Source organism: Miniopterus natalensis, chromosome 12, assembly GCF_054644295.1.
Source record: "Miniopterus natalensis isolate mMinNat1 chromosome 12, mMinNat1.hap1, whole genome shotgun sequence".
Taxonomy (NCBI): domain Eukaryota; kingdom Metazoa; phylum Chordata; class Mammalia; order Chiroptera; family Miniopteridae; genus Miniopterus; species Miniopterus natalensis.
Window position 1 is genome coordinate 30041029 of NC_142092.1, and position 27295 is coordinate 30068323.

General features: G+C 34.0%; 1 protein-coding gene across 3 annotated transcripts in view; it reads right to left on the bottom strand.

The window, feature by feature from the left end:
* JAK2 (Janus kinase 2) overlaps positions 1 to 27295 on the bottom strand; it is an 85988-nt gene that overhangs the window by 20759 nt on the left and 37934 nt on the right. For all 3 annotated transcript variants that reach the window (XM_087822678.1, XM_087822677.1, XM_087822676.1), the window contains 9 exons: positions 20823 to 20946; positions 19331 to 19448; positions 14658 to 14803; positions 7473 to 7794; positions 6540 to 6659; positions 4395 to 4552; positions 3465 to 3576; positions 1716 to 1902; positions 1075 to 1202 (listed from right to left, as the gene is read on the bottom strand). In XM_087822678.1, coding sequence (XP_087678804.1) covers positions 1075 to 1202; positions 1716 to 1902; positions 3465 to 3576; positions 4395 to 4552; positions 6540 to 6659; positions 7473 to 7794; positions 14658 to 14803; positions 19331 to 19448; positions 20823 to 20946 — 1415 coding nt within the window. The remainder of the gene's footprint in view (positions 1 to 1074; positions 1203 to 1715; positions 1903 to 3464; positions 3577 to 4394; positions 4553 to 6539; positions 6660 to 7472; positions 7795 to 14657; positions 14804 to 19330; positions 19449 to 20822; positions 20947 to 27295) is intronic.

Sequence of the window (27295 nt, forward strand, 5' to 3'; positions counted from 1 at the left end):
TTTATCTTCCAATTCACTAATTATCTCTTCAATTATAAGTAATCTGCTTATTAACCTGTCCATTTTGTTTTAATGTCAATGAGTATATTTTTCATTTCTATATTTTTCTTCTCTAAATATTTTTGGTCTTTTAAAATAATGTCTTATTTTTTCCCCATGTTTTCAACTCCTTTTATATCTTTAAAAATATGTATTTTATAATCTCTAAAAAGTCTGTTATATGAAATACTTTTGGTGTTTGTTGGTCTGCTGACTCTTGCTTACTCTTGGGTTATTTCCCTTTTAATTTTTTCAGTTAAAAGCTCATGCTTGGAGTCATTTCATCTGTGAAGTCCTGAGTGAGCTAGGTTAAGAGTATGTTCTTCCAAAAAGATTTTGTTTCTGCTTCCACCAATCACCACAGGTATTACTAGGTATTATTAGGGGAATATCATTTTTATTTTTATTTATTAGCTTAGGGTTTTTCAGATCATGCAGGTGGTATAAAGAAACCCAAATTCAAAAGCCTATGATTACAAATTCTCAGGAGAGACTTTTTCCCTAAGAGCCCAACTAAGGTCCTGGCTTTATTCATAGATGGCCTTGCTTTTAACTCCTGGTCTTCTGTAGGCCTTAAGATTTGGCTCTGCTTTTAGATCTTAATCCCCATAATTAGTGAGACTAATCTGAACCCCCAACATCATTCTACAGCCAAAACATCAGCTCTTATGCACTACTGTTTTCAGTTTCTTCTTTATTTTTCGCCCCTTGAATTTCCCTTGCATTCTCTACAACTTGAGAATTAAGATATAGGTCTTTTGTAGAAGATTTTTAATTTTTAATTTATGATTTATAAAGAAATTTTTCAAATTCTGCCAAAAGAACACAATTCCCTTCTTAAAGTAATTAATTTTACTAACTTCTAACTCAAGTTTGGTATTATACTTTCACAAGAAATACAAATATTTAAAGTGCAACAAAATTTTAACAATATAGGTTATAATATAATAATACCAAATGTCACATGAATATAGTGGAAAACAGTTGTTATTTTAAAAGGACAAATAAGACAATAATCAGCATCTAATGACTTACAAATACCAAATCTTCATTTCTGATTTTGTGAAACACCATTTGGTTCACATTATTATGCCTCTGTAGTGTTGGTGAGGTTGGTACATCAGAAACACTATTCGTTCTGAAGACTAGAAGGTTTGATTTATCTGTAAAAGAAAAAAAAGAAATAATGAAAAACATATATGTACTCTAATTAGTTATTTCAAATATTCAAAACTATTATCACTTCCTTAACTAAATATAAATTTTCCGAAATTATAATAATTTTTAATAATTATATTATTTCACGAGATTTCCAACCTTACTATTTTTATTTTAAGATATAGAAATTAAAATATGAAAGTTTTTACTTAGAACCACATATGAGAATTTGGTATTGAGGGCTTTCTTTCACTGCAATAAATGACTGATTTATATCAAGCATTATTATTTTAAAATATCATGTTAGAATTATGGAACTTCACATCGCTTCTAGAAAATCCAAACCAAACTGAACAATCCTATTTGAGGGTATATTTATGAAAGAATGAGACAAAAATGTATCTGTTTTTGGAGCTGCTTCTTCTATATTTTTAAAAAAATCAATATACTGAAGATATCACTCACTATATACACAAGCCATGACCCGTATTTTACAAATAACTAGAAAATTACTTTACCTTTTGGCTTTGGGGGACAGCATTTTGTAAACTGGAAAATTATATTGTCTGAGCGAACAGTTTCCATCTGGTAGCAATTCAAAAGATCTTTAAGATTACTGAAGTTCTTCTTAGTCCCAGTGAGGTTGTATTCTCCATTCTCATTTTTTGTAATCAAACAGTGCTTATATTCAATGACATTTTCTCGCTATACAAGTTTAATTATAAAGAGAGGGAGGGAAAATCACAATGGATGTCATAGTAATTGTGACAAAATGGATTTCACAAAAATAACCAACAAAATATGTAGACATTTGAATCATGAATCCTAATGCAGTACCAGTTTAGGGTGACAGAGGTGCTTGAGTCCTCAAAAATATATTGTATAGTCTATAGAAATGGCTTAAGAGTTGAATTTATTTTTTTAAAAAAGCAATGATAATTAACAATAATAATACCATCAACACCTTTCCATCATTTATTAAAGTCTATAACTAATTTAGTGTATAATAAGGCATTCCTTGAACAAGCTTCTGCCTCCATCTCCAACCTCAACTTCTGCCACTCCCAAAATACAGCCTATGTTCTAGCTATATTAACTGACAAAAAATTCCAAGCAAGTGCCATGCTATTTCATGCCTTGATAACTGTACATGCTCTCTTTCTACCTATGAATGTACATCTTCTCCTTCTGAGCAATGGACTTCTATTCATTCCTAAAATTCAGTTCAAGTACCACTTTCTGTGAGCTCCTCCCTATAAGTCTCACCAGATTCCACAAGCAAAGGTGATTACCCACTCCACTGTGCCACTACTGTATTTGTATAACTGTCTCCAACATGGAGATTTTAATATTTTTTCAGTTTTTTCAGTGTTTGTCTTATGTGCTATATAATGAACATGTTCATTCATCTATTTTTAGAACCATTTGTAAGTGATAGTATCTTTTTAGATAATTTTGGATCGTCAACAATCTTAGATGAGATCCAAATAATCTGTATTAACAGTGAGGTTTCATTGTAGTTTTATGCTTAAAATATACATTGTAGATCGTTATTCTTAATATTGAAAAACCACTAGTTAGCCCTGGCCAGGTGGCTCAGTTGATTGGAGCATCATCCCGTACACCAAAAGGCTGCGGGTTTGATCCCTGGTCAGGTGCATACAGGAGACAACCGATTGATGTTTCTCTCTCACACTGATGTTTCTCTCTCTCTTTCTTTCCCTTCCTCTCTCTCTAAAATCAATAAAAAACATATCCACGGGTGAGGATTTTAAAATATATTTTTTTAAAAAGAAGAAAAAGAGAACCTACTAATTAAAAGTTCAATAATGTTTGTTTCTTTATTATTGTCCTATTTCACTCTAATCTTGTAACCATTACTAGTCAAAGGAAAGTTTGCTTCTGATTTATTTTGTTCTAGATGTTTTGGTAAAGATTTCCATTTTTCTGAAAAAGGAGACTTTTAAGAGACTTGATGCAATCTGGCACACTTGTGATACCCAAGCATCAAAAAATAAAGTAAAATAAATTCTACATAAAAAGACAGAAGGACATTATAAGTCATTTTATAGTTTTATATAAACCTTAGAAATTATATTTTCTTATACATGTGGAATCCCTGAGGTAAGTTAAATAGTATTATGCTAGTTATATCCAGAGCTATAATTCAGAGTACAAAAAAGGAACTATATATGGTAGATAAACATGACAGAGAAATTACATAGACTAAATAAAGATGTTACTGTTAATTAATGTGACATACTAACCTCAACAGCAAAAGTCAAAAAATATTTATTAAACTCCTTAGGACTGCATCGAAGTACATATAGTCCAGTCTGATTACCTGCTTTCTTCAGTTTACTTATGGCAAAATCCATTCTAAAGGTAAAGAAGTAATGTGAATGATAACATAGCAAGATGTCATCTAAAAGATCGTAAGTCAAATCTAAAACTCAGAATTTTTAGAAGTCTCCTCTACTTTATAAGTTTATCAATAATCTTGTAAGGAAAAATATTAAAAGTTCAAACCAATTCAAGGGACAATTATATTGCTTTAAAAACAAATAAAAGGTATTACAGGACACACAAAAAGACAAAAAACAATTCATTCATTTGAATTTTCTGCCTTCTGATTGCAAACTTAGTAGTTTAAAACCCATACTCACTCTCTTAAACTTCATTTAACTGTGCACACAATATCATAAAACACTTGTGTCTCTTCTACCACAGCAATTTCAAATATAAAAATTCATGTGTATTATTTTAATATTTACTATAATACCAAAGTCTAGTAGGAGACCCATAGAAAGTAATAAAGACTGGTTTTTAAAATTTGCTATATGTTTGATTGAAGCTGCACATCTTGAAAGAAAAGTTAAAATGCAATCTACATGAAAGCAGGAATCATCTCTGTTTCACTTATCACTATCTCATAACACACCTAGGCAGCTAAATGTCAAACTTATACAAGTAAAAAGTATTGTAGATTGAGATACAGGTGATAAGTTATATCCTAAATAATTCTGATTATTATTTAATCTGGTTATAAATAGACTTTTAGTACAAAAAAAACTTCAGGTAAGATATTTTTTTCTAAACTCTTAAACCTATGTATATTACTCTGTTGCATAAAGCCTTCTTTGTAAATATTTCATTTACTATTTTAAAAATTTACTTCTAAAGTCTGTATTACTCACGAAATTGGGCCATGACAGTTGCTTTGTATATTTTCAAGCACCACTGGAGATGCTACTTCTTTACAGAGGTAATGATGTGCATCTGCAGTTAATCTATAATATCCATCAATTAATGACACAAAAGACAAAGCTTCCTTTAATGAGCTAAGTTCAATTTCCTAAGCAGAGAAAAGGGGGGGAAAAAGTATCATTTAAAAAGTCAACTGCATGCTACATATTGAAAATTCTTTTTGCTCCACGTTGTTGGATTAATACTCCTAAATTTTCTTCCAAATTGCTCAAATGTCTTTTATGGTCCAATATGCATGATAAATTCTTCTAATATTTAAGACCCTCTTGAGTATGTGCTTGGCATGCCTTTCCAATTATAGTTCACTCTACATCCATAATTTTACTATATTTTCCAGTATCCTCATTAGAAAAATGTGCCAGTCATCTCAATTAGAAATCTATCTAATCTGATATAAAAGTTGGTATTAATTAGAAATAATGAGCATTTATTTTTACATACCAAACATACACTCCTAAGTTAAAGTACTCATGCTATAAACTAAAATGTATATAGTATAAACTAAAGCCATATATAGCTATGCTATGATTATATCATGCATAAGTAAAAATATAATCAGTCTAAAATACAGCATCTTATTTAATGGGAAAACACTGAAGCAACTTCTCCTAAAATCAGGAATAAGAAAGCCCACTATTTAATAGTGTACTGTACTCTATTATACTAACATAGAAAGCAAATATAAATATAAAATTGGAAACAAGGAGGTAAACCATCTCTATTTGGAGGTTATATGACTGTATACTCAGGGAACCCAAAAGAAAAGTATAAAACTACTACATTAAGATAACTTATTGAGAGCAGGATGCAGAAATCAATATCGTTCACACATAAAAAAGTCAGATTATAAAATAAAAAAGCACAGCCCCATGTGTAATAACAACAAAAAATGTAATATCTAGAATTAAACTTGACCAAAAATGTACAAAATCACTTTCAGAAAAACTTCAAAACACTTTTGTGAGATACAACTTTTTACTTGAATATATAGAAGATTTATTATGTTCTTAAATAGAAAACCTCCCCTCATAAAGATATTAAAAAATCTTCCCTAAATTAATTTTCTAATTTGTCACAGTCCCTATAAAAATACTAACAGGTACTTGAGGATGTACCCAGAAAAACAAGGCAAATATGAGATTCAGAAAACGAGGAATCCAACTTAAGAGAGAGTCAAAGTAAATAATTTCCATGAAGTACTTATCAAGGTCTTCCTAAACTAGGCCTTACAGCACTCACTGTGCAAGGTGCAGGGAGTAAAAACATACAAGAAGCTCATAGTCTAGTAGGGAGTAGGTGCACTATTAATATTTTTATCTAAGAACAGGAAAGCATGCTGACTAAAATGAGTTGCAAGTTAGTTATAATTTTGGTAATATAAACCTGAAATGGCCAGAGAGGTACATACAAATACTTAAGTTAAATGAACAAGTAACATTAATATGACATTTAAGCCAGAAAGTTAAGACATATCTAAGTTAAAAAGAAAACAGAACCAGATTTATAAGACATTTAAGAAGACAGAATAAAAGAATTTATTTCTTTATTTTCAATTAAAATAAAAGAGATTTCTGAATCTATTTAATAAAAGAGAAAGGGTTAAATCTTTTAGACTCAATCATGTCTTACAGTTTGGGTAGGGCTACCTGGGATTGGTTTACATTTTGTTATATAAATTCCTGGTAATACTATTTTGATTTCTTTCTCTCCTTTAATTAGGCAGCATTAGTAAGTATTATTCACATCTCTATTGGTAAAAAAAAGATGATAGTTCGGAAAAGAACTACAGCAGGGAACCAGCGTAACCCAGAGTGAGAAGGAAAAGTAACTGATGCTTGGCTAATCATAAAAATGAGTGAAAAATACATTAATGTATAAGAAACTCTGTGGGAAGATAGTCTTGGTAGTAATACAAAAAGCTCTATGTAATCAAAAAGCTAACTAAACTGATATTTATGTTTAGAGCTATAATTAAAACTATAATAAAAATTTCTACAAGATAACTTGGATATTAAAAAGAAATACTTCTAAAAACTGTATAACATACCCATTATTTAGTTATAAAGCAAACTTACCAGATTTTTACCATCTTGCTTATGGATAGTTACAATTCTGCTTTCATTTGAGCCTTCTTGATTTGCCTGCTTAATACTGACATCAATAATATCAGGAAAATCACAATATAACTGTAAATCCTATAATTAAGAGCATTTAAAATTAAAAGCAGGTAGAATCATAGAGGCATTTTAAAACAGGACTTATGAAGGAGATAACATTCATAACAAATTCTTTAAGTATTGACAGCAATAAATAAGTATTAAATGGGATTTTCTCCCCACCAATATTCTAACCCTCGACTACACTGTATCTTGCTTTGACTTAAAAATGAAAGCATTAAAGGGTGCCAGGAATCTTAAGTGTGCTCTAGTACCCTTCAATCCAATCAACATTTAAAAGCAACCATTGCCAAAAAAATTGAAAGTTTACCACAGAATAAAGGCTAAAATTTTTTTAAAATCTTTAAAAATCTAAGAACAACAGATAAGAACAAACTTAAAACTTATAATGCAATCCTAAGACAAATTAAATTATTTAACAGGTATACATCATCAAAAAATCCATTAAAATTAATCTTTTCTAGGATATTAAATTTTATGATTGTGCCTCCTATATTAATAATAATAAAAGAAAAAAAATTTAAATAATAGTAAAAGAAAAAAAGGAGGCAAAACTACCTTAAAAATCACTTTTTTTCTGTGCCTTTTCTGAAACTATAAGAATACCATTACTAATTATTTTGTCATAGAGAATTAAATAAAAAACATTTAAGAACAATCAGAAAAGAACTATAGATATGACCTTGATGGATTCACACCATTAAAAACATACACTTCTATCAACGGGAGAAAAAAAGTACAAGGCCGTGTTTCAAATAACTAAAAGTACTTTGTTTCTATTGACATTTTACTTAAATTAACAAAGAATGAGAACATATCATTAAGAATTACCTGTTCTGTCAGTGTCTCACATTCTTTATGTTTCCCTCTTGACCACTGAATTCCACCGTTTCCAGTTATTATAATGGTTGCAAAAATCTCCTCACCTGAAGGACCTCTTCCAGGTTCTTTTACTTCAAATTGCTCTGTGTAGAAGGCAGACTGAAGAGTTTCCAGATTTATAAGATACTTAAGTTTCAAATTTCTGGCAGTGGCTTTGCAATGGCTGAACTGCTCAATAAATCTGCGAAATCTGTACCTTATTCGCTTTCTTGTCAAAATATGATAGTCTTGGATCTTTGCTCGAATACATTTTGGTAAGAATGTCTTGTAGCTGGGGAGAAAGAGCACACATAGCTAACCAAAACAAATTGGAATATAAATCTAAAACAAAATTAAAAGAGAAATTACCACCTTTTTCCATGATAAGTGCTATAAGCACACAAATGGAGAAAGGTGACATAGTCACCACCCACACAATATTCTTCAGGTTGATGATATGAATATATATACAAATTCTCTCTGAATTACCATAAATGTTTAGAATAGGATTTGTTCATTTTCTTCCCCTAACAAAATGAAGTTAGTCTAGTTAATAATGGAGTCCCTAGAAATTTGCTTTCTCTGATTATCTTATATACCATTTTTGTGGCACTGTGTTGCAAATACTTCCTATGATGACTTACACAAATATTAATCTGCATTCTGGAACTTGCTACATTTGTTGAATGCTGCTGTTGTTTGTTATGCAAACATACTTCTTTTGTATACATTATTTTCATAGGGCAGCTTCAATAACTCCTAATAACTCTTTTGCAATCAAAACAATTTTATTTGAAAATGTTCAGGCTCTTTAGTACTTCCATTTCTATGTAAAATAGAGATGGGTCCAGGGGACTGCGGTTTGATTCCCAGTTAGGGCATGTGCCCGGGTTGTGGGCTTGGTCCCCAGTTGGGGGAGTGCAGGAAGCAGCCGGTCAATGACTCTCCATCATTGATGTTTTTATTTCTCTCTCTCTCCCTCTCCCTTCCTGTCTCTGAAAAAAATAGATATATTTTAAAAATAAAAATTAAAAATAAATAAAATTTCCTAAAGAAAGTAGATAATGTATTTCCCTCCTGCTCAAATATCTGACAAATAATTAACATTTTATTTCTGAAAAACCAACTATATTAAATTTCCATGCTTTTCATATATGCAAATCCTTCTTCCCATCACCCATTTCCTACCTGGTTAGCTCTTACTCATCCCACAAGTCTCACCTCAAGCATCATCAAATCCAGGGAACCTTTCTGGACCTCTACATTAGATGCTGCCTGATTTGTCTAATAGTGTTCTGTACACTGCTCCATAACATTATTTATCACACTACACTGTACTTGAGTATTCACAGCTGATGTTGGAGTGGCTCATGCTGACAGCTCATTATTACATTTTAAGGATTATTTTGAGCTGATTGTTAAACAACCATCATTAAAATTTAAGTTCTATAAACTTACAAATGAATAAATTATATTAAAATACAGATAATAAGTACTCAAAACATGTTAATTCCTAATTATTTTACATTAAAATTTTTATTTTATATTTTAGTACTACCTATGCTTTTGAGGTTATGAGTGTGTATCATACAGTGGTGCTTCGGTTTTTGAACGTCTCCACTGACGAACATTTCGGGTTACGAACACCGTAAACTTGGACGAAAATGCTTCGGTTTTCGAACATGCCTCGGGAGTTGAACATGCCCTGCAGCTTCCGCAGAGTGCAAGATCCCAAGGCCTAGCTGTCAGCTGTGGATCCCTTGGTTTTCAAACGTTTCAGAACTCGAACGGTCTTCCGGAACGGATTACATTAAAAAACTGAGGTACCATATGAGTGGTGGAAAGGGTTTGCTACTGCTCATATCTTCCCAATTCTGCATTCAGTGATGTCAGGTTGATACCTTAAGATTGGCCATGAAGGTAGTATTCATGGATATCAGCAAAAATTATAAACAAACCAGACCTTCCCTGCCACCTCTCCCAAGAGCTGCCTGTTAAACATTTATCAGCATACCACTTCTTACTCCCTTCCCTACCACTTTACTCTAAGTCCCTGCAGGAACTCTGTTTCATACTCAAATAGCCAGTACTTCTGGAGAAAGTGATTTGAGAGGGAATATGTGTTGCATTGTAAATTCATAATCACCAATTTTAAATAGGCTTTCATCACTTCCATCACTTTTATGACATTTCTGTTCAACTAATTTTCCCAAGTCCCACAACCATGCCAAACCTTCTCCAGTTTCCTCAAACATCAGCTACATCCCTGCTCACTTTCAGCTCATGACTTCATATTTCTTTTCTTCTCTTTTTAAAAAGCTTCTCTAAGCAGAGTTCCCTCAATATCCTGCTGACAAACCTATATACACCTGCGCTCAGTCTCTCCTCCTTCCCACCTATTACGATGAATGAGGTAGGTATGAACCTACTAGTTATAGCCATTTCTTTAACATGTATTTCCTATACCTGGTCGTCCTCTAATATACATCTGCCTTCTGGAGACCTTTACTCTACTTATTTCTCTTCTATCCACATGTTTTAAAAATACTAATGTTCTTCCCATCCTAAATGTAAAATCTCTTTATCCCACATCCTCTCCAGCTACAGCCTATCTGGCCTCTTTTTGAAAGAGTTTAAAACAGCCATTTCCATTTTCTTGCCTTCCATTTACTCCTCAACTCACTCAAGTTTGGCTTCTGCCTAATTCTCCCACAGAAACTGCTCTTACTAAAATAAAATTAAAAACCTCTATGTTGCTAAAAAACCAAATGCTCCGGTTTGTTTTTTCTTGTAGTTTTTTAGCAGCATCCAACACTGTTGATCATTCTGTCCTTGAAATTCTCTCCCCTTAGCTTTCCTGATTTTATTTCCATCTCTTTGGCTGTCCCTCTTCAATCTTTACAGGTTTACTCCTCTTTACCTGGTGATTAAACGTTGAAGTTCCTCAAGACTTAATTAGGGGCCCTCTTCTTATTTATACACATTCTCTTCCTTCTAGATACTCTGCATGCAAATCACTCAGTATTTCCATATCTAGCCCTGACCTCTCAACTCCAGACCCTTATCTTCCAGTCAAGTCAATCTACCCATTTTAATTTGGATGGCCCAAGAGCTCCTCAAACAATGTGTCAAACCAAACTTATGAGTCTCCCTAATGTCCTTCCAAGATCCTCTTACAACATTCTCTATCTGAGTAAAGAGCACTACAATCTACCTACTTCTGCAAGGCCCAGAAACCCAGGAAACACCCTTTACACCACCTTCTCCCGCAACCTCCATTATTCCATCCATCGACACATTCCCTTGATTTTACCTTTTATATATTTCTCTTATTTGTCCATTTTACTCATTACTAACCCATTCAACTGCATCTCCTGGAGAAACTACTGCAATGGCCTTACTCTCTTGATTGACCCTCATTTCCATTTACTCATATACCACTCTAATCTGTTTTCTACACTGGAGTGAGTCATGGGGATCTTTTAAAAACAGAAATCTAATAATTTCACCCTTGCTTAATACCTTTGCATGGTTTCTTAGTGTCCTTAACCTTGACAACAGAACTCTAAGATTCTACATGGTCAAGCTCCAGCATCATCTACTAACTCTTTGAGCTCTGCCTCTCTTCAGTCTTCCTATGCTCCCTTCTGTTACAAAGCCTTTTCCATCACTCACCTCTCTCAACCCATTCAATTCTACTCATTTTTCAGATCTCAAAAGTCACATTTTGTTCCTTTTCATAGCAATTATATATTTGTAAATAAATACATAAAATTTAATGAAAGTGTAGATAGCACATAGGAGGGCCTATGTTTAGAAAACACAGGGGAAAAAGATTAAAAATACAATCAGGATGCAAACTGAAATGCCTACTTTATCTACTTCTGTCAAAAAAATTAGTTACCAAGAGCCTTACTAAATTTGGAATGCAATTTACATAAACACCATGGGCTACTTGATTTAATAAGGTGTTGGAAAACTAATTTGAAGATTAAAAAGAGGAGTTTAAGATAACATCATACAACAAGGCTTCCCATTTTGATTCCTAGAATAAAGGGCCAGACATGTACCTTTTGGGATACCACACGTGTGTGTGGCTCTTGAATATGATGAAAAGACTTTAGTGTTATGCTATCAGAACCAGACTTGTTAGAAACACTAAAATATTTCAAGAGATAGTAGTTGTTAACTCTCAAAGCATAAAAACATTTTTTTCTGATGACACTTATTTTGAGTTTTTTAAAGAATCCTAAAATTAAGGCTCTAAAAGGCTCTGAAATTGAGCTTTGCCTTAGAAACTGTCCCATATTTTGTTCTGTAAAATGAAATCTTCATCTTATTGTTTCAACTGAAGTAGGCCACTGGAAATTCTAGTATTTGCTTAGTTGTTTAGAAAAGGAGTCTTAGTGATATAAGGATGTAGCTCAGTTGCTATGTAAGTGTCCTTGGCTCTGGCCCAGTGTTTGTAAATTCAACCATCTCCTTTGAAACTCTTTCCATTCTCTAGTTCTCTTCTTCTCACCCTTTAGCAAGTGTAAGATTTGTAAAGAGCAGATGAAGAATGAAAACAGAAAAATCTTATTTATTTCCTTCACCTTTTATACTCCAACACCTAAATCAAAATAGCCAATTAGGAGTTGGCATACAAAAAGTAAGTATCTAATACATACAAATGCACAAACACATATATGCAGGTGCATATGCACACAGAGGCATGTGCTCACAGACACAGAGATGTATCTTATATGTATAGATTTTTTTAAGTATGGGAAGGGATGTGTATTTAGTTATTCTCATCAGAGATCTATACTCTCCTGGATATTTCTGGGAACAAAGCAACTTATTTAATTCTGCCCCAAACTAATCATTCATCTGTTCTCCCATCAATCCTGAATATTTTAACATTGAGTAGTCTTTTATTATTTCTCAGAAATAAACACTAAATGAGAATTTATAAACTATCAGTGAGTTAAATTACATTAAGGCAGGCATGCTTTTTGCTTCTGAACAGACATAAATTATTTATCTAATATTAAAATATCATGGTACAAGAGACAAAAGAAAAAAAATAGAAAAATTAGACTACTTCAAAATAATGCAGAATTTTGCAGATGCATTTATATCCTGATTAAGAAAAAAGAGAAATACAACGACTAAACATTCAATGAGTTTAGGGCACCAGACTAAATAATGTAAGAAGAGAGGGCATGATTCCTGCCCTCAAAGAAACCACAGATTGTGCCAAAACTTTGGACAATATCACGGTCTCCAAAGCAGAAGTGTTCCAACACAGCATAAGCCAAAAGATGGCTTCATATTTATAAAATTCATATTCAGTGGCTCAAAGCTTCTCTGTTCTTTAACTGTGTTCCCTTCAATTCCTTCAGTTTCCATTAATGGTATGTAAGATACTCCTCCCCTGACTCTGTTCTCCTATGGTCCAGCATATAGCAGGTATTCAATAAATGCTGTTAAATGAGTGAATGAACAAATAAATGAATAATTAAGTTAATATCCTAAGGGGTGTCTATCTGCATTTTAATAAAGATCGAGGTCTTAGTGAAAACAGAAATGTTCTTGCTTTTCCTTTGGGCTTTGGAATCTTCTAGATTTCTCAGTGAGTTCCTGAAATCATACCCTATGGCCCATGCCTGTAGGTTAAGGCCTAATGGATATCTGAAAGCAAGACAAGAATACTTAGAACCAAAGAGGGAAACAAGACATTGATTCTCTGCAAACTGTGTATAAACTGTTTTGAAGGCACTCAGGAAAAAAGTGACTGAAGCCAATTACTGAGAGCAGCATTTCAAGGAATAAAGAGAGTTTTAACCAGATTCACGGCATCTTCAAACTTTTAATTGGGTAACTATGTAATAGGTAAGACATATATTTAGTATTCAAACTTTAAAAAACAACAAAGCATTCTTATATATACCCATATTCATATACACCTTTAAAAAGAGTGAAAGTTTTCCAGCCATTAAAGCTGGGCTGCAGAAGTAGTGTTTCAAAAATTATATTTGGCATGACTGTCAAAATTCAATGTGCAGAAGAATAATTTGGAGAGTATGGAATGTGCTTCACCTGTATAAGATTCTGCTGAATCCATTCTAAGATGAATAAGGTCTGAGGATTTAACGTACAACAAGGGGACTATAATTAACAACACTCTGTATGTGTAACTGAAACTTGCTAAAAAGGATAGAACTTAAACAGTCTCCCCCACCCCACCTACCAAAAACCAAAAAAAGATAAATATGTGAGGTGATGGATGTATTAATAAACTTCATAGGGGATCCTTTCACAGTGTATACATATATCAAATCACCATGATGTACACTTTAAATAGCTTACAGTTTTATATGTCAATTATACCTCAATAAAGCTGATTTTTTTAAATTTCCTGGAGCACTTATAAAAATTCATATTTGTAGACTTCACCTCAGATTTACTGAATCCAAATTCTTGAGTTAGAGCCCAAAAACTTTCCATTTTAGCAGGAACCTCAGGTGATACTAATTCAAGTAAAATATGGACACTATTAGAAACATTCTAATTCAGAATTATTTCTACAGACAATGTGGGATCTGCTGGTAGAAGTTATGCCTCCAGGTACTCATTTCAGTCCTATGACCTTACCTAGCCTTTTCAGAATAAATAAACCAAATAATAAATAGGTATTGAACACCTATGATACCTTCTGCAGTACACCACCTCTTTCAAGAATTTCTTTTAGTTGTAAGATAAATAAATACAACTCAGATGCAATGTACAATATGATGATTACAGTTCATTTTGCTGCATGATATACATGAAAGTGGCTCAGACGGTAGATCCTGAGAAAAATATTTTTTTCTTTCTCTTTTTCTGTTCTATCTATATGAAATGATGATGTTAACTGAATTCATAGTGGTAATCCTTTCACAATATACGTTAAGTCAAACCATTATGCTGATACCTTAAACTTATACAGTGTTTATGTCAATACTTCAATAAAATTGGAAGAAAGTGTGTGTTATACACAAGAAAGCTTACCCATACAACTTTTAATCATTATAAAATAAAAAAGTATGGGCAAACACATTAAATACAAGTAAATCATTTAAAAAGTTTGACAGTCCCATTTATGTATATGGATTTGCTGAAGGAAATTACCTGATAGAGCTATAGATGTCGAGTGGGGTTTGGTCATTTTCTTTGGCTATTCTCATCATATCTAACACTGCCATCCCAAGACATTCTTCCTGTGTTTCATGGGTCACAGGTACTTTTATCCATCCATGCAAAAAATCATGACGCCACTAAAGGAAAAAAATATTTAGAAGGAAATATCTCATAAGTATCAATATCACATTTTAATGTATTAACATATTTTAACCTCTAATGTAATTTCCAGAACACATTTATTTAACAAGAATATCAATTCCTTAAATTTTCAAACATTTTGCCAAAAAATTTTAGTAAAAGTTCTGCAAATGGAAACTGATTGAAACTGGGTTCCCAATTAGAAAATATATATAACAATCTATTTCACTGCTTAGATCTTCAAATCATATCTTCTACGTCAAAACTACTTAAATTAAAATAGATATTAATTAAATATGTACGGAGTTCCAAATATGTTCAAAGCATTATACTAAGGGTCCTGGCCGGGTAGCTCAGTTGGTTAGAGTATCATCCCAATAAGCCAAGGTTGTGGGTTCAATCCCTGGTCAGTCAGGGCACATGCAAGAATCAACCAAAGAATGCATAAATAAGTGGGACACAAATCAGTGTTTCTCTTCCCACTCCCTTCCTCTCTCTCTCTCTCAAATCAATACATTTTTTAAAGGCATTATACTAAGGATTGTGTTGGATATAGAATAAGATGTGGTCTCAATCCTCAAAGAGACTAAAATCTAGCAGAGAAGCTAAACATTTAAACAGAAAATGATGATGCCAGACACTGGATAGTAGATGCCACGCAACAGATAGTTCAGAGTATATGCAGCTGGCGTACCCAGGGTAGGTTTTATGGAAAATTTGGTATTTCGTGTATTCTTTGAAGATGAAGTATTTTTGGATGGACAAAAAACATGATGAGGAAATAAAAGAAATAATACAAGAACAAAGTACAATTATGTTCAAAGATTCAAACTAGTTTGGTTGAACTAGTTTTTGTAAGGGAATAAACTAATTTATGTAAGGGAATAGTATGGGTTAAAACTTGGAAAAGTAAGTCGGGATCAGACAAAGGAACCCTTGAATGACTTGATCTTAGAAGCAATAGAAAACCAGTTTCTTAAAACATCTCTTCTTAAAGCATCATGACTTTTTTTTCATTGTTAGAAAAAGCAATGATAGAAGTGCTTAAAGAAAAGAAAGTGCACTCAGAGAGAGGCTGAAGGGTTGAGGGTTCGATTCCTGGCCTTGGTGCAGAGCATGTGAGAGACAACCAATAAATGTGTCTGTCTCACATCGATGTTCAGATATGAGGTAATAAGGACCCAATGGATGGAACAGAAGACTTTAAAAAGTCTAAAACATTGATAACTTTATAATTATATACAAAGAATGAAGAAAAGTGGAAAACAGAAGTTCCAAGATTTTGACCTGGGTACTTTAGGGATACAGATAAAATCAGATTGAACATGTGATGGGAGGAAGAAAATGGTAGAACATAAAAAGCACCAATATTCTAAAAATAATAGCAACTCCCTTTATAAGAAAGGTAAGAGCTATAATATTAGCTGGAATACCAATATTTAACCAAGGTTTTAAACTAGATAAGAGAAAAATAGGGCCTATTTTTTGTATGTTTCTTCCTTCTTTTTTGTTTTTGTTTGTTTGTTGTTGTTTTTTTGGTTAATCCTCACCTGTGAATATTTTTTCTACTGGTTTCCAGAGAGTGGAAGGGAGGGAGGGAAGGGGAGAGAGACAGAGAGATAACATCAATGTGAGACAGACACATTTATTGGTTATCCTCGCATGCTCTGCACCAAGGCTGGGAATCGAACCCTCAACCCTTCAGTCCATGAGCTGACACTCTAACCACTGAGCAACATCAGCCAGGACTTTCTTCCTTCTTTTGATGTGATAACTTATCTCATGAAATTAAAGTTTTACATGAATTCCTTAAAAATAATTTTATTAAAAGAAATAAATATGCATTTAGGAGTAGATTTGTTTAACTCTCTATTAACTAATTAGAAAACATTTTTGTATAAGAAAATAAAGTATATTATTTAAAAGGCATAAACAATGAAATAACCAGCTTTAGTCAAACAAAGGCCTACATGTTGGTAATAAAAATTAATTAAGGGAAGGAGCTAAATTTCTTTTTGCTCAATTTCAACCACTTATTTCACCACACTTTTGAACATGGGCAAGTAAGTTATTCTGATTCAGAAGGAGCTACTGAGCCCTGGCCAGTGTGACTCAGCTGGCTAGAGCATTGTCCTGTGCACTGAAAGGTTGTCAGTTAAATTCCCTGGTCAGGGCACATACCTAGGTTGCTGGTTCGATCCCCAGCGGGGGCGCTTACAGGAGGCAACAGATCAACGGATCGATGTTTCTCTCATATGTCCCCCAACCCTCCCTCTCTTTTTCTCTCTCTCCCCCTATTTCTAAAATCAGTAAAGCATGTCCTCAGGTGAGAAGTAAAAAAAAAAAAAAAGGAGCTACTAAAACTGGTGGCTAGGTAGATTTCTTTTTAAGAGCTTGCTCCCCCCCCATACTATATTCGACTAGTGGATAATAAATTCTGTCCATGAAGATAATCTGTGGAACTCATGCCCAAAAGAAAACAAATATATGAAAAATCAGTGAGAGTAACACTAAGAACATAATCAACCAAATACCCATTAGAGAAAAGCCACAAATAGAGCCCCAAATGCCAAAGTATTTTATTTTAAACTAGCCTGCCTTTGATATCACAGAATGTACCAATAAATTTTCATTTCATTAAAAACTGTAGAAAAGTAGTTTTTTTATGGGTATCTGACAACATTCGAACAAAGAATTTTTATCTGCATTCAGCCAGAAAAATAAAACAGTTATAATCACAAAATCAGAAATGAACCAAAGAAAGAACATGGAGTAAATGTCTATATTTTTTGGCTGAATATATATATGAATTAACTAAAGGCTGTTCACATGGAAGCAGTTTATATATTTCCTGAGTGGCTATATTTAATGATATAAAGAAAATCCTCAGAACAAAATAAATTTAAAAGGAGCAGCTCACTTTTGGCTTTTTAATTGTTTACCTGACCCAAATCAGTCAATTTAATGGCTAAACTGCTTTTTAGTTATTTTAAAATGTCAACATACTTTTACACTCTGGTAATGTCATGGGTCAAATTTGCTTTACTGAGTCTCTCGTATGCATACAGCCTAATCTGATAAAATGCACTCTAAGAATAAGATAATTACTATCTTATTTATTTTCTGGGCACAGACTTAGAGAACTAGGAACATTAAGAAATAGTAAAATGGAAACTGATAAAAAAAATTATATTGTCAACTGTAATTAAAAAATTTAAAAAGTGTATAAAAAAGAAATATAAAAATTCATGCAGTATTGTCTAGATACAATTTAGGATTGCACTGTGAAATTATTTTGCTGTTCTAAATATGAACATCCCTCCTAGGAACACAAAATTGAAAATCAACTATAACTTTTCTAGATCAAAAGTATGACCATGGAACCCTGGCTGGTGTGACTCAGTGGTTAGAGCGTCAGACCTCAGACCCAAGGGTCATGGGTTCAATTCTTGGTCAAGGGCACATATCTAGGTTGCAGGTTCAATATCCCCAGTCAGGGTGCATGTGGGAGGCAACCAATCGATGTGTCTCTCTCACATCGATATTTCCCTTTCTCTCTCCCTTCCCCTCTCTCTGAAAAGCAATGGAAAAAATATCCTTGGGTGAGGATTAAAAGAAAAAAAGAATGTAGGTCGCTCTCATACTGCCCCCCCAAAATATTTTCCAATTTGTTGCTCACAAACTGAACTAGCCCTACTAGACATCTTAGAAATGTGAGTCATCAGGATCTGTGGGATTATTTTCTATGATATTATCAAATCTCACTTAGAACTCCTTAATCTGACACCCTGGGGGATACCAAGAACATATCTTTACCCAAAAGCATTAATATATTTTCTTTCTTTAGTTTCTACTCCTCAGTCTTCCAACACATAAAAACAACAAAAGTTATTTAATGATAAAACATTTCAATTACTGTTTAAATCAAGGTAATAGATAAAAAAAGCATTACAAAATGTTCAAATACACTACAAATATTTAACATAACAATATTAATAAACAAATAACTGGAACACAGCTCTCAGACTCAGTATCAACATCCAGCCCCCCTTCCATGAGGAGTTACACAAACTATTATAGCTCAACTTTTAATGCAGTTACCTAATTTCTTTACATTTCACTCCCCACTATTTAAGTGTGAAATTGTTCAGGAATTAAAAAAACAAACTTCTCTAAAGATATTTTATTGTCCTATGCCCTAGGCACTTATGTTTATAAGAATCATGATGTAAAGCTCAGTCAAAATTTTGTGAAATCCTTAAAATAATCTAAAGCACTAAAATAAAAAAAGAAGAAAATTCAAAATGGCCAATTCAAGGAATCTTTATAAAATAGACTTGCTTATCCATAAACCATGGGATTAAAAATTAGTGATCAAGATTTAAGTTTGTTACCTATCTGTACCTGCTATGCGAGACAGAACATGAATTTTCCCATATATGAAGATTTTCCTGATTAAGAGATAATTACACAGCAAGGTACTTACCATTTAACACATGTACAAGTAGATAATATAATCATACCTGAGCAAAAAGGTAAGACATGACAAAGTCGTCAAGAAGGGGAGCTTCAGCACCTCGAGATATTCCATGCCGATACGTTCTGTTGCTGCCGCTGCAATACCAGTAAGGAAAGTAAAACCTACAAGACAGTTAAAACATTCTGTCAGCCTCCAAATAATTCAAATATAAACACAGTGTATATATAACCACTTCCAGCAGACTGAAAGGTATTATCCCATAATCAGAAAACACAGCTAACAGTGTTAAATACAAGTTGAGAACAAAAGGAAATCTTAAGACCATAATAAAAATATAGGTAGGAAACACAAGGAAACATAAGTGTAAAATCAACATACTGCCTTCTTCCATGCACAGAATGTAGAAGCAATAGGAAACAGAGAAATGTAGAAATATGCTTATAATATCATCTCCATATATTGACTTTTTGCTTCTTTATTTCAATTATTAAACTTTTTTTCCCTGTGTTACTACACTAAAATCCTAAACAAAAGCAGTAACTGTGGCTATCTTTGTTCCCAATTTAAAGAGACTGCATCTAACTAACATTTTATCACTTAAGAATATTATTTGCTACATGTTTTCTACAGATACCCTTTATCATGGTAAGGATGTCTCTCTTGAGTCTTAGTTAAAGATTCCTTTACCTTTCTTTTTAAAATTATGAGTGAGTACATGTTCTTTCTTACTGCAACACTGACTCTCTACATTGAGTGCATCTATTTCAAAAGAGCCACAGATCAAACTGAACTTTCCTTTTAAAGATTTTTTATTGATTTTCAGAGAGAGAGAGAGGAAAAGGGAGGGAGGGAGAGAGAGAGATATCAATGTGAGAGCAAAACATCAATGGGCTGCCTCCTTGCACACCCTCTACCAGAGATCGAGCCTCAACCCGGGCATGTGTCCTGACCAGAATCCAATCAGCAATCTTTCAGTGCATGGGACCATGCCCAACCAACTGAGCCACCTCCAGCCAGGGCCAAACTTAACTCCTTTGTTTCATTCTTCTGAGTAGAAAAGTACCTCCAGATTTCTCTATATTAGTATTACATGTTACCATAAATTATTAAATAAATAAACTTTTAAATTTGAGACTGTAATAAACACTAGCAAAAATTTCTTCAACTTTTAAAATAGTTATTAAAAAGAAGAGATGTGAGATTACATTTTATTGCACAGAGCATCCCATTTTGGAGAAACTTGCAATATTCAAAACATTTAGGATTTTGCTAGTAAAGCCATGCTCACCTTCTAAAATTTAATTATAAATAGTAAAGTAGCATCTCACCAGGGCAGCTTTATTCTCAGAGCATTATAGTTAAAGAACATGTATGGACAATTCCTCTAATGGAGAAATAGAGTCTTAAATGAAGAAAAATAAATGCTAATTAGTTCTAGTTTCTGATATTAGGTACCTTGCAATTAAAAAAACGTTCAATAATTTCTCCTACTTTGTTCTTTACCATTAAGTGAGTAACTTTACTGAAGAAACTACCTTATTCTGTAGAATACATTGTGCCTGGTTGATTCATCTATGTGGAAGACGTGGTTGGGCGGATACCAGATCCTTTCTGTTTCACTCATTAAAGCAAACATATTATGATACAAAGGTGTGATTCCTAGGAAAGAAGCAGAAAAAGAAATGAGTACAGAGAGTTAAAAGGACATTTACTTAACATCTGTAGTTTGTAGTGGGCATGAAGTAATAACTCAAACTTAGCACAAAATGAAGTAACAGCTGAAATCTTTTGGTTTAACACGACCTACAACTGAATTCTTAATTAAGTATCTTTTTTCCCTACATTTTAAAATTGCTGGGACTTTTCCAATCAAATTTTTAAAATTATTCAGTTTTTTAGATGTCTCCACAGAAAAATTGATTCAAATTTGTGTGTGTTTTAATTGATAATGAGGACATCAAAAACTAATATTTAAAAGTCACTGGATACTTTTAAGAGAACAGTGAAACAGCTTTATTTTTAAATATGAAGTTTTACACAATACACTAGTAATTATATTCTCTGCACTATTTAAATTAAAATAAAAAATTTTAATTGTCAACTTAAAATGCAAGAGTATGTAATTTTTTTTCAAAGATATTTTAGGATGTACATGAACAAAAAGTTGAAGGCCACTGAACTTTTTAAAAATCATATACAATACCTAAGCCACACAATTAATGCTTTTTATTTCCCAGCACATATAGAACATTCACATATACACACACATACACAAACCAATCATGTGGAGACTAAAAACAAGTCTCCAAAATGCCAGAGAATAATCATACATAGCATGTTCTCCAATAATTCTTCAATTAACTCAGAAATGAGTACTTAACATTTTTAAATCCTATATATTTGAAAATATAAGCCTCAAAAAAACCAAGAGAATTTTTATTTTATAGTGATATTTTCATTCTTTTCTGCTGTAGGAAAAATGACACCAACTTGACATACTGACAACAAACATTTTAAATCTGTAGTTAAATTATTAAAACAACTGTCTACTCATAGATACTTAAAAATCTCAGCAAGTTACATATAAAAATCTTATTCAGTAAAAACTCTGAAATTGTATCCTTGCATTCATTCTTGAATTTACAAATAATTCTAAATATCTCACAGGTCACAGGTTTCAGAAATTAAAGAGCATTTATAATAAATGATCATCAATACCAGATATTAAAAATTATAAAATATAACTAACGTGATACTCAAGAGGAAATATTGTAGCTTTAATCTGTTTACATTATAAAATAACAGACTGATCTAAGTTATCTAAGTCAAGACATTAGCAAATAAAAGAATAATCCCAGCTTGGCAAGCATGGCTCAGAGGTTGAACACTGACCTATGATACAGGAGATCACAGTTCAATTCCCAGTCAGGGCACATACCCGGGTTGCAGGCTCAATCCCCAGTAGAGGTCATACAGGAGGCAGCCAATCAACTGTCTCATCATTGATGTTTCTCTCTCTCTCTCTCTCTCTCTCTCTCCCCTTTCCTCTCTCTGAAATCAATAAAGATATTAAAAAAAAAAAAAAAAAAAAAGAAGAATCCCAAAGACAGCTGAAAGAAGGACATGACATAACAGCAGTTAGCGGGGAATAAAAATTTAATAAAGAAAACCAACAAACAACAAGATGGCGGCATAGGTTACCATGGTACCTGCCACATCCTGCAACCACATCAAAATTACAACTAAAATATAGAACAACCATCATTCAGAACCTCCTGAAATCTAGCTGAACAGAAGTCCTACATCTAGGGAACTGAAGAAGTACAAAGAGACTGGTAGGAGAGGCGGCGACCTGGGGTGGAATCTGGGCTGAATTCCGGAAGCACAGTGGCAGTCCCACATCCAGGTGCCCCAGTTTAAAGCAGGAAGGGATATCTTGGCAGAAGAGGTTCCCCAGAGGAGTTAGGGGTCCCAGCCTATCAGGCCTCCCAGCCCAGGGTTCCAAGGCCAGGAAGTGAAGTCCCCACAATTCGGGCTGTGAAAACCAGCAGGGATTGTGGCTGAGGGGCACTGAGGCTGCGGGAGTCCCAGGCAGCTCCTCTTAAAGGGCCCATGCATAGACTTACTCAGACACACTATCTCTGAGCTCCAGAGAGGGGCAGCAGCTTGAAAGGAACCTGGGACATTTGGGAGAAACTAACTTGCCTGGAATCAGGGCCAGAGCTGGAAGGGCAGCTTTCTCCCAGACAGAAGAGCTGGCAGAGGCCATTGCTCTTTGGCGAGTCCTCCTCGCACAGAGTCAGCAGGCAACGCCACTTCTGAATCTTCATCAACCTGACTCACACCTCTTGCCCTACCCAAGTGATTCCCAGAGACCCCGCCCCTCCCTACTTGAAAGCTCATCCAAGCCATTTCCAGGTGCTTTTCTATGCAAGTGGCCTCTCTAGCTTCATGCTTAAGACTTTCCTAAAATCTCTCAAACAAGCAGCAGTTGGCCTAGTGTGCACCCTACCTCTCAATAAGTGGCCCCAGGACTGGCACTAGTGGCAGCCTGCATTGGTTCATAGCTTGGCCTCTCCCGGACACCTCCAAGCCCAGCACAAGTAGCAGCCATCTGTGGATTGCTGAGTAGCTCATGCTGAGTGGCCCTGGGCAAAGCACAAGCAGAGGCTGACTTTGCACCTCCCGGGAGGCCCCAGAGATAGTCCACCTGGTGGTCAGCTGCAACCATGCTGGATTACAACCCTACCACATCAGCAAGTGACACACTCAAGGGGCACACTTGGTGAACATCAAAGCTCCACTGAAGTAAATCCTATTCCATAGGGGTATCTCCAGCACAGTTCTTAAGCTGTAGCTGCAGCTGGTCCTCACAGCCAATTGGCCTTTTAGGTCAAGTCTTCCCAGTGACATCAATAGCAATCAAGGATCCACTACAACAGGACAGTGCACACAGCACACACAGGGGAGCACCTAGAAGGCCCAGCTCAGGTGACTGGGGAGACTGAGTCACTGGACCCTACAGGACACCTCCTACACAAAGCCACTCTACCAATTCCAGGAGATTAGCGGCTCTACCTAATACATAGAAACAAATACCAAGAAGCAGCCAAAACATTTGTGGAGACAAATAAACATGTCATAAATGAAGGAACAGAAGAAATCTCCAGAAAAAGAGTTAAATGAAATGGAGCCAAGCAAGCTACTAGATACAGAGTTCAAAACAATGATTATAAGGATGCTCAAGGATATTAGTAAGATTATTAAGGAAACTAGTGAAATCATCAATGACATAATAAAGAACCAGTCAGAAATGAAGGCTGCACTAACTGAAAGGACGAATAATTTACAGGAAATCAACAGTAGAGTAGAGGATGCTAAGAATCAAATCAGCAATTTGGGACATGAGGAAACAAAAAAAAAAAACCAACCAGAAGAGCAAAAAGAAAAAAGAATCCAGAAATATGAAGATAGCATAAGGAACCTCTGGGACAACTTCGAGAGTCCCAACATTCATATTACTGGGATGCCTGAAGGGGAAGAAAGAGAACAAGAAATTGAAAACCTATTTGAAAAGATAATTACAGAAAACTTCCCCTACCTGGGGGAAAAAATAGACTTACAAGTCCAGGAAGCACAGAGGGTCCCAAACAAGAGGAATCCAAAGAGGCCCACAGCAAGACACATCATAATTAAAATGTCAAAGGTTAAAGACAAAGAGAGAATCTTAAAAGCAGCAAGAAAAAAGCAATTAGTTACCTACAAGGGAGCACCCATACGACTCTCAGCTGATTTCTCAAGAGAAACTTTGCAGGCCAGAAGGGAGTGGCAAGCAATATTCAAAGTGATGAAAAACAAGAACCTACAACCAAGATTACTCTACTCAGCAAGGCTATCATTTAGAGCTGAAGGTCCAATAAAGAGTTTCACAGATAAGAAAAAGCTAAAGGAGTTCATCGCCACCAAACCAGTATTACGTGAAATGTTGAAGGGTCTTCTGTAAGAATTAGCTAATGAACAAAAGAAACTGACAAACAAAATAACCCAGAAACATTGACACATGCAACAGATGGTCATATTTCAGAGGGAAGAGGGAAGGGGGGTAGAGGGTGGGAAGAAATTAACCAAAGAAGTTATATGCATATAGCATAACCTATGGACACACACAAGAATGGGGTGAAGGCTTGCGGATGGGGTGGGAGTGAGGTGGAGGAGGTCTGTGGGGGGAAAAATGGGACACCTGTAATATTTTCAATAAAGATAAATTAAAAAAAAAAAATCAACACAAAAAAAGCTATTTATTTGCAATGACTAATTAAATAAACAAACCTTTGTCATCAAAAAAGAAAGAAGGGCCCGGCTGAGTGTGGTTCAGCGGTTTAATATCGACCTAGGATCCAGGAGATTGGGGTTTGATTCCTGGTCAAGGCACATGCCCGGGTTGCGAGCTAGGCAGTCGATCAATGATTCTCTCATCATTGATATTTCTATCTCTCTCTCCCCCTTCCTTTCCTCTCTCTGGTATCAATAAAGATACGTTTAAAAAAGAAAAAAAAAAGAACAGGTTAAAAAAAAAAAAGAAAGAAAGAAGGCACAAACAGTAAGAATTTTTTTTTTTTAAAATATATCTTTATTGATTTCAGAGAGAAGAGAGAGAGAGAGAGAGAGACATCAATGATGAGAGAGTCATTGATTGGCTGCCTAGCCCACAACCCGGGCACGTGCCCTGACCGGGAATCGAACCCCGATCACCTGGATCCTAGGTCGACACTCAACCGCTGAGCCACGCCTGGCCGGGCAAGAATTTTTTAAAATGTAAGTTATGAAGACAAAAAGAGAGTGCTAGACAAATTATGCAAATAAATTTGAAAATGTAGACAAATAAACAATTAAAAAATATATAACTTTAAAAATGGATTTAATAACAAACTTCAAAAGACCTATAATCATTAAAGAAACAATCTCCCACTTCAAAAAAAATGGAGAAGAAAGGAGGAGGAAGAAGGAAAGAGAATAAGGATGAATCAGAAAGAAGAAAGGAAAACCACCATCAGGCCCAGATGAAATTTATGAGTTCAACCAAACATGAAAGAAAAGTCCAATCTTAATTACAGAGAATTAAAAAAGAGAACAGAGAAAATGATACATATTGTGGGTTTAGTTTGACCATGATACCAAAACCAGACAAAGACATCCTAAAAGGATAATGCCCCTTACCAAAATAGGTACAAAAAAATCCTAAACTAAATATTAGCAAATCAAATCCAGCAATGCTTCTTTTAAAAAAAATTAACGAAGTTCATTCATCCTAAGATTGCAGAGATGGCTACATTAGAAAACTGTATTAATGTAATTTATCACAATAACATACTGGAGAAAAGTCTGCAGTAAAATGACAAAATCATAGCTTTGAAAAGTTGAGTGGTGAGTATACTGATATATATTATGTTTTTCTATACAAAGTACTATTTACAATATTTTACAATAAAGAAATCAAAATTAAAAAGGCAAAATTAAAAAATTAAAGTGAAAAATGGAAATAAGTTGTTCACAGTAGTGCAAGTCTACATGACTAATAAAATGTGAAGGGATGGTAACACCTAGTATTGAAGGAAATGCAAATTAAAATTATGTGGTATCACTTTATACCCATTCAACTAGCAAAAATAATAAGAGGAATAACATCTAGTGCTGATTAATGGTGAAAAGGGTACTGCTACATAACTGCTAGACATGTAAACTGGTAGAGCTTCTGAAAAAGCACTATTGTTATAAACTTGAGAAACGTCAATAAAAATTTTTTAAAACTTTAAACTCAGCAATCTCTCCTATGTACGACAAAAGTGCAGTACATAGATGCAGTACATTAATGAGAAAATAGAAAGAAAATGTAAATTCAAGAGCAGAAGAAAAATTTGTGGTAGTAAAATCCATGCCATGAACTGTTAAGAAATTAAATAAAAGAATGAGTTAGTGCAAAAGTAGTTGGCTTGAATAGATTTTTCACAAAGTATATATTCATAAGCAAAGCAAGAGGCACACAAGGGCATATAATATGACCCCGTTTTATAAAAGAATAACCTCAAAATTCTAATGACTGTGCATATGGGAGAAAGTGTGTCCATTATTCAGAAGAGATTATTGCCTTAGTTAACAGGATGGGACTAAGAAAAAAGGAAGGTCAGAGTATAATGGAGAAGAAACTTTTCCAAAGAATTTATTAAATTAAAACAGTAAGCCCTCATGACAAAAAGAAAGAAAAGTAAAAGGAGGGGAAAGGAAAAAAAGAGACTAATCAATACCAAAATAAGGGTTCACCATATAAGTCATCTTGAAACTATAGAGAATTATGACTTGACATTCTCTAAACTTTAAAATAACAAGTTCACAGCAAATGCCATTAAAATAATTTGAGAAATAGTTATTTTATCTGAATACTATTTTGATCCACACAAATTCTGCATTGAAAAAATATTTTAAACTTGAACTTTTAAATAACATCATCTAA